This window comes from Neoarius graeffei, chromosome 1, assembly GCF_027579695.1.
Source record: "Neoarius graeffei isolate fNeoGra1 chromosome 1, fNeoGra1.pri, whole genome shotgun sequence".
Lineage (NCBI taxonomy): Eukaryota > Metazoa > Chordata > Actinopteri > Siluriformes > Ariidae > Neoarius > Neoarius graeffei.
Window position 1 is genome coordinate 76627756 of NC_083569.1, and position 7642 is coordinate 76635397.

At 39.7% G+C, this 7642-nt stretch overlaps 1 protein-coding gene across 2 annotated transcripts; it reads left to right on the top strand.

The window, feature by feature from the left end:
* Positions 1 to 10: 10 nt before the first annotated feature.
* ugt5g1 (UDP glucuronosyltransferase 5 family, polypeptide G1) lies at positions 11 to 4271 on the top strand. 2 transcript variants are annotated; one of them, XM_060927859.1, is made up of 2 exons: positions 11 to 179; positions 1503 to 4271. In XM_060927859.1, exon 2 carries the CDS (start codon positions 1514 to 1516, stop codon positions 3095 to 3097), a length of 1584 nt encoding a protein of 527 aa, XP_060783842.1. In that variant the 5' UTR covers positions 11 to 179; positions 1503 to 1513; the 3' UTR covers positions 3098 to 4271. The 2 variants fall into 2 exon arrangements, with proteins under 2 accessions (XP_060783842.1, XP_060783929.1); XM_060927946.1 differs by lacking the exon at positions 11 to 179 and adding an exon at positions 425 to 502.
* The last annotated feature ends 3371 nt before the right edge of the window (positions 4272 to 7642 follow it).

Here is a 7642-nt window from a genome sequence, read left to right on the forward strand (position 1 = left end):
TGTTCCACAGAGACTACAGACTGCTTGAAAACAGTCTGCCTGCAGTGAGTATGTCTTCAAATTATCGGCAACCGGATGCCTGTGGAGATTTATGTCTAGATCTGGACATTTCAAAACTGGTTTGATTGGGTTTCCGCCAAACAACTGCAGAATCAAGAATTATCTGTGAGACAGAACAGGTATAGTACAACCACCTCATTTTCTGTGTGTTGTCTCATGTCTTACTAAGTAATATGTTGTCTTCAAAATTTTATACAAGGATTAATGCACACTGTTTTGTGCTTTTATGTTAAATCTTATATAATTACTGTTATGTTCAGTATTTGTGGCTGAATGCTGATGTTACAGTTAATGTAATTTGCATTTCAGTTCCAAATAAACCAAAAAAACAGAGGAGGAGTGTTATTCTTTGCAAATTCACAGCCAGTAATATTTGCATTTTTGTTCATCTTCGAGTCCATACAGAGATATCAACATTTGCAGCTTGTTTTTGGCTAAAACTGTAGGTTGTTTTTATTTGGTAGATTATAATAGCTTTTCTGTCCTCTGTTACATACGTGCAATTGTGCATATGCCTTCTGTGCCTGTATTATGATGTTAATCTGAAGAGTTTTTCTTATTTCATGTCAGCTTGGATTCAATTTATTCATATTGTCCTTAGATCTGAACGGTGCTGTTGTGTGTTTTTAATGTCTCCGAGGTACTGTATTTTCATCTAATCACACCTGATAAATATGGCAAAATGGAATGGAGATGGAAAAGTTTGTGAAAATGTGCTTTTATTAAAAATAAATAAATAAAAATAAAAAAATTACAGAATTTCTGTTGAGGACGTCAAGATGAAACTTGATATAGGCTTACAGACATTGAATATGCAGGTCATTGAATATGCAGGTCATGCTCAAGGAGTTGCATAGCCATGGTCGCAGACTGACAGCGGTACGATCTTTCAGAAGCTGGGACATTCAGGATAATTCTCCTCTCTATACATTCATTAATGTTAACCACACTAACACAGAAGATGGTAGCACAGAGTTAACTGAGACCTTGTTAAAGCAGTCACTAGCTTTATGTCAAAAGAGGCTCAACCTGTTTCTCTGGATCAACATACCAGTATGGTTTCTCAGATCAGAGTGTACTGTACCATGAATATGACACCAGTGGTGCACTAGATAGTATCTGATGATGTTGTTTACGTAGAGCTTGGACACGCCAACTAATTTGATAGAGTGGACTTGTACAAATGTCTTTATGAACTCTCATAAATAACTGGATTGTTCTTGCAGATGCATTTACCATTAATGCTTGTGTTTTCTGACAGGAAAAAAAATGAGATTAAATTACTTATTTAAGAGGTATATCTAGATCTAAATGAACACAATGAAATCATGACATCATAACAGGCTTTTAAGTGCAGCTATGTAATAGATGTAGTTTCATAGGTATGAGCTCAGTCTTTACTTGGTCTAACATTTGTTCTTTGTTCCCTCTGCTTTTCTCAGCTTTCTGGAACATGGGAGTGAATGCAAATCAGCTACTCTTCTTGTCTAGCCTACTTTTTGGGACTGGCTGTTGCAATGGTGGCAAAATCTTAGTATTTCCTGAAGATGGCAGCCACTGGGTGAATATGCAGGTCATACTCAAGGAGTTGCACAGCCATGGTCACAGTCTGACAGTGGTACGATCTTCCACAAGCTGGTATATTCAGGATAATTCTCCTCTCTATACATTCATTAATGTTAACCTCACTAACACAGAAGATGGTATCCCAGAGTTAACTGAGAGCTTTTTAATGCAGTCACTAGCTTTACGTCAAAAGACACCAATCCTGCGCTTTTTTGAACAGCAGAAATATCTGATGACCTTGCTGAAGATATTCCATGGTGGAGCCCTTCATATTATATCTACCATGTTGGATGACACAGCACTGATAAGAAAACTACAGGATGCAAAATTTGATCTAATGCTCACTGACCCTGCTTTCCCTGCTGGGGTTCTCCTGGCTCACTATCTCCATTTACCCACAGTGTATAATGTACGCTGGCTCAATGCAGGAGATGCACATATGATCGTTGCTCCATCGACACCATCTTATGTTCCTATGTTCAACTCATTGTTCAGTGACAGAATGGATTTCCTGCAGAGGACCGAGAACTTCCTTCGATATATAGTCATCCTCCTCCAGGAGCAATTGGTTATCCTGCCCATTTATGATGAATTGCTCAAGAGGCACTTTCCACCAGGATCAGATCTTCTTACCATGCAGCGTTCAGCAGATATTTGGTTGATGCGGGTTGACTTTATTTTTGAGTTCCCACGCCCTAGCATGCCTAATGTAGTCTACATAGGTGGCTTCCAATGTCGCCCAGCTGAACCCATTCTTACAGAGCTAGAGGAGTTTATGCAGAGTTCTGGGGAGCATGGTGTGGTGGTCATGTCTCTGGGAGTCATGGTCACTGCCCTTCCAAAACAAATGACAGAAGCCATTGCAGCTGCCTTTGCTAAGCTTCCTCAAAAAGTCATATGGAGGTATGTGGGTGAGCGACCTTCATCTCTGGGTAACAACACTTTGCTTCTTGAATGGCTTCCTCAAAATAACCTCCTGGGGCACCCAAAGACGTGTGCATTTGTGTCTCATGGTGGCACCAATGGTATCTATGAGGCGATCTACCATGGGATTCCTGTGTTGCTTCTGCCACTTCTCTTTGATCAGTTTGACAATGCAATTCGACTGGAAACCCGAGGTGCAGCCCGTGTGCTTGAGGTCAGTACAATGACTTCTGAAGAATTCCTTGAAGCCATCAAGGATGTCATTCAGAATCCATCTTACAGGAGCAACATGCAGAAATTGTCAGAGCTTCACCGTGATCAGCCCCTTCCTCCTCTAGACAGTGCCACTTTCTGGATTGAGTATGTCATCAGGCACAAAGGAGCTCAACACCTGTACTCAGAGGGAAACAAACTTCCATGGTACTCATACCACAGTCTAGATGTGGTAGGTTTTCTGTTCATCATCATTTTAGCTGTACTCTGGGCCTCGGTATCGCTTGTTAAATTACTTTATTGTATGTCAGACAGGAAGCAAAAGGTTGAGTGAACTGAACTGCTGAAACATATATCGACATGAATTATACGTGTTTTTAGGTGGTGGTTGTTGTTATTTTGTTTTGTTTTGTTAAGCACTTTAGGATGTGATTTAACTGTGAAAATATAATTGTCAAAATAAATTGTTTAACATCTAAGTTCAATACACATTATGTTTGCCATATAATCTTCATTAAAGCTTTAGCAAGTTTTATTTTATACAATAAATCAATTTCCTAATTAGTCAAAAGTAAATTCACTTCTCGTGTTGTTTGTACTGATTATGATGGACATGACTTGGAATAAAAATACTTTTTAAGGTCATCATATCTAATCAGTATGCATCATTTATGTACAAGGCAAGAAACAAACAGTATAACTTTTTTGAATTGAAATCAAAATGCAGAATCAAGTACAGATATTGATCATAAGACAAAATGTGAAATTGTTCCTAAAGTAAGATCATATAAAGAATATTCCTTTCATCACACATGAATATATTGTCAGTCTTCATATCGATGAAAACAAAACTAACTTTCTTTTGGAGTGGCTTTGGTTGTATGTACATGTGGTTATTTTTCTTCTGGCAGTTGCTGTGGTCATAACAAACTTAATGATGGTGGTATATGTTTATATGAACATCATCTTAAAGAAAGTATCATCTCATCTCATTATCTCTAGCCGCTTTATCCTTCTACAGGGTCGCAGGCAAGCTGGAGCCTATCCCAGCTGACTACGGGCGAAAGGCGGGGTACACCCTGGACAAGTCGCCAGGTCATCACAGGGCTGACACATAGACACAGACAACCATTCACACTCACACCTACGGTCAATTTAGAGTCACCAGTTAACCTAACCTGCATGTCTTTGGACTGTGGGGGGAAACCGGAGCACCCGGAGGAAACCCACGCAGACACGGGGAGAACATGCAAACTCCGCACAGAAAGGCCCTCGCCGGCCCCGGGGCTCGAACCCAGGACCTTCTTGCTGTGAGGCGACAGCGCTAACCACTACACCACCGTGCTGCCAGAAAGTATCATATGAAATTGAATAGAAATTTGTCTTTGTTTTCATAAGCAGATGGTTAACTGTCATTGAATAAGATAGCCATACATTTAGACAGAAAGTATATAAAGATTATATGTAAAAGTATTTATTTAAAGTAAATATTTAAGTATTTAAATAAAGTGAGAGTGTGTGTGTGTGTGTGTGTGGGGGGGGGGGGGGGGGCTGGTTTACAAATTAAGCAGAGGTCAATATGAAGAATTAGATACAGCACATTTTTCCAGGTCTGCCTGCTTAATCATTATATTAATGCATATTGAAGAAAAAAAATTTTTAATATATTTTTAGAAACCAAGAATGTTCACAATTTACTGAAAATGGGGATAGACACGTCACATACATCTCCAGTAGTCTCCTTCCACTCTCTGGAATTAAGGTCCCTGATCAGATGCACTTCTCAGCATACATTAAATACATGCTTTCATCTCCATCCCCTAGGAATATTTCATGAAAGAACTACTGAGCCCCAAACCTGATACCTTCACATCTTCTGATATAAGACGTTCCCATGAGAGAGAAAAAAAAATCCTAATACAGATATTTAGGCAGTGCCTAAAATATCTGAATAGAATAATAATATTCTAGCATATGAACCATCGAATTGTGTAATGTAGTGTATTTTACGTCAGTAAATGGCCTCGGTGCATGCATCACTTCCTCATTTGGTGTAAGGATGGTACGATATTTCCGGTTGGTATGCGGAAGTGCCGGTGTTATGGCTGAGTATGTACTGCACACCACTTGCATTGTCAGAGAGATGACATGAGCTGCCTCAGCCTTTTCTAGCTTACCTGGTTGAAATTACTGTCCCTTGCCAGTCATCACTCAGATCATCTCTGATAACCAAAATAAGCTTTACATAATTGCCAGCAATACTCAGCATTGAATTGCAAATATGTAGTCCATTGATCTTAATTGTCATCTCTATAATACAACTCTGGGACATTTAAGAACTATGGTTAGTACCTGGACCACACACAGATAATATTGTTATTTTTACTGCTTTTAATGTTATAGGCCTACTGCTCTATGGTTCTAACTCATACACAGTGGATATTTTTGTTTACCTGATATAGAATCGTATGTCCTCATCAGAGGCAGAAAACCGCTCCAAACCGAACTTGCTGCTGACGGTTAACTCCTCAATTTGTTTCCGGAGCCTTGATATCTCCTCGTGTAGCTCTTCCTTTTCACTGAGGGAGAGATCAAGTGCAGCAGGCTCAGTACTGGTGCAGTAGTCATGTTCATGACACGGCAATGGGTCATCATCAATCAGGGTCAGTCTGCATCTCTGTTGGGTCAGTGTTGGGTGGACGCTCTGTTCTTTCCCATACGCCAGGTCGTGGGGTTGGAATATTATAGTTATTCCAATGAAAAAGCACAGGAACAGCTCCAGGTCGCAGTTGTCGTCGTCCAGCAGGAGTGGGAGGCTCGATCAGATCATCAGTGACAAAGTGTCGCGAACACACTCGGGAAGTACTTGTGGTGATAAAATGATCTCTCCTGATCTTAACAGCCCACTGTTTCTGCAATTCTGAGTCCTTTGGAAAGGTGTGGAAGCTCAGGTGCAGAACGGCACACAGCACTGGCGGTTAGACCTGCTGTCCGCACGTTGTTGAAAGGATAATTTTGTTCGTTTACATGTCATGTTTAGTACATGTAGAGATGGGTCTGAAATACGGGATAAAACTGGAAAAAAATGGGAGTGTTGGCAGCTATGGACAGCACAGTGTGCGCTTTCAATGGCTACTGGATGTTTACAACCATCCTGACATTTTAGCGGAAATTACGTCACATTCCGGTGTGCACATAGGGTATTGCTGCGTTGTCTTGTGACAGTGAGACCAATAATGAGATACACATCACAGTTACAAATACATATTTATTCCTTTCTTTGACACCGCATGCATGCACCAGAAACAACACCACGACATTTATTATGGTGTGACTCTGCTGGGTGCCTGGTGGACAGCAGTCAACCAGCACTTTCACTTTACAGCATTACTATATAGTTATAATCGAATATTAAACTTGATATGCCAGACAGTTGTCTGGTTACATCTGTCACGTCCACGTGCATTGGAGCTTGGAGCATGCAGCCACAGATTGTAAAGTGCGTGCACACCATTAGGACTAATTTCTATGCACCTGTTCCTGATTAGAGCGCAATCACAGCACATACATATAAAGACTCTCAGTAACACAGAGACTTTGCGAAAGCCTTGTATTTTGTATCGCTTTTCTGGTTTTGAGCCTGTTTGTGTTTTTGGACTGTGAGTATTGTATTACCTCTGACATCCTGTCTGTGCCTCATTCAACTACTGCCTGTTATTCGACTCTAACTTTGTCTCAGTTTTGGATCTGTTTGCTGGCGTGCTTTCAATAAAACTCTTCCTGCACTTACATCCATCTATTGCTCTGACATGACAGAAACAGTCAATTGTCCAAAAAGCTAATGGACAAATAAAACTGTTTTAACTAGTTTTATATGAAACTGTCATGAATATTTTTGTAAAATGTGTTCGTAAATTATCCCATGTTATTTAAAAAAAAACATTAAAAATAACCGCTGGATAAAAAAACATCTATCTTATGTAAATAAAGATACATTGTTTATTGTTTATACAATGCATAAAGATACATTGATACATTTCATTGTCTGGTGGTTAAGTGTTTATTAGATACGTTGCCTTAAGCTTATGGTCAGGTTCCCTGTGGTGGTACACATTCGTATGTACATTTGTAGAGATGTAGTACAGTCAAAGCCATCAAAAATCAGGTAGATGCATTTCTGTTAAGTATGGGGTTCTGCTCCGCTATTAACCAATAGTAGCATGTCATATACACCAACCCCCAGCTATGATCACATGAAAATGTTAAACTTATATCACTCAGAAATAGATTACTTTCTAAAAAATGAATGAAAACATTATGTAATAAAGAAAAAGTATAAAATCAAAATCTGGTTAGATTAAAATAATTTTTTGAATGAATTCACTGCCCACCTTTGATCTGGGGAACACCATGGCCTAATGGTTAGTGAAGCAGCTTTGGGACCAAAAGGTCGCCAGTTCAATTCCCTGGACCAATGAGAATGGCTGAAGTGCCCTTGAGCAAGGCACCTAACCCCCAACTGCTGCTCTGGGTATGTTGTACATTGCTCTGGATAAGAGCATCTGCTGAATGCCTGTAATTTGTGTAAATAATTGGTAATTTCCAGGAAACTACAGATGGCTTGTTTTTGGCATTCCAAAATTGTGAGCACATTAAAACTAAAAGTGGTCCTGGCCTAATCCTGGGAAGTTGGGAGAAAAGCTTTTTTATATTCAATTTCACGCTGTAGTTTTGAACGTGGAATTGCTAAGTCAAATTTGGTTCAGATGGTTTCAGCAGGATCTACTGCTTTGCATTTTATTCATTACAGATTTCATTCATGACCATACAATGCAGGCCAGTTTGAATTTCATGTTCCACAGAGACTCACCACAGACCA

Bases quoted from the DNA above. Each gene is read 5' to 3' on its own strand.
- ugt5g1 (XM_060927859.1), top strand. From the start codon at position 1,514: ATGGGAGTGAATGCAAATCAGCTACTCTTCTTGTCTAGCCTACTTTTT.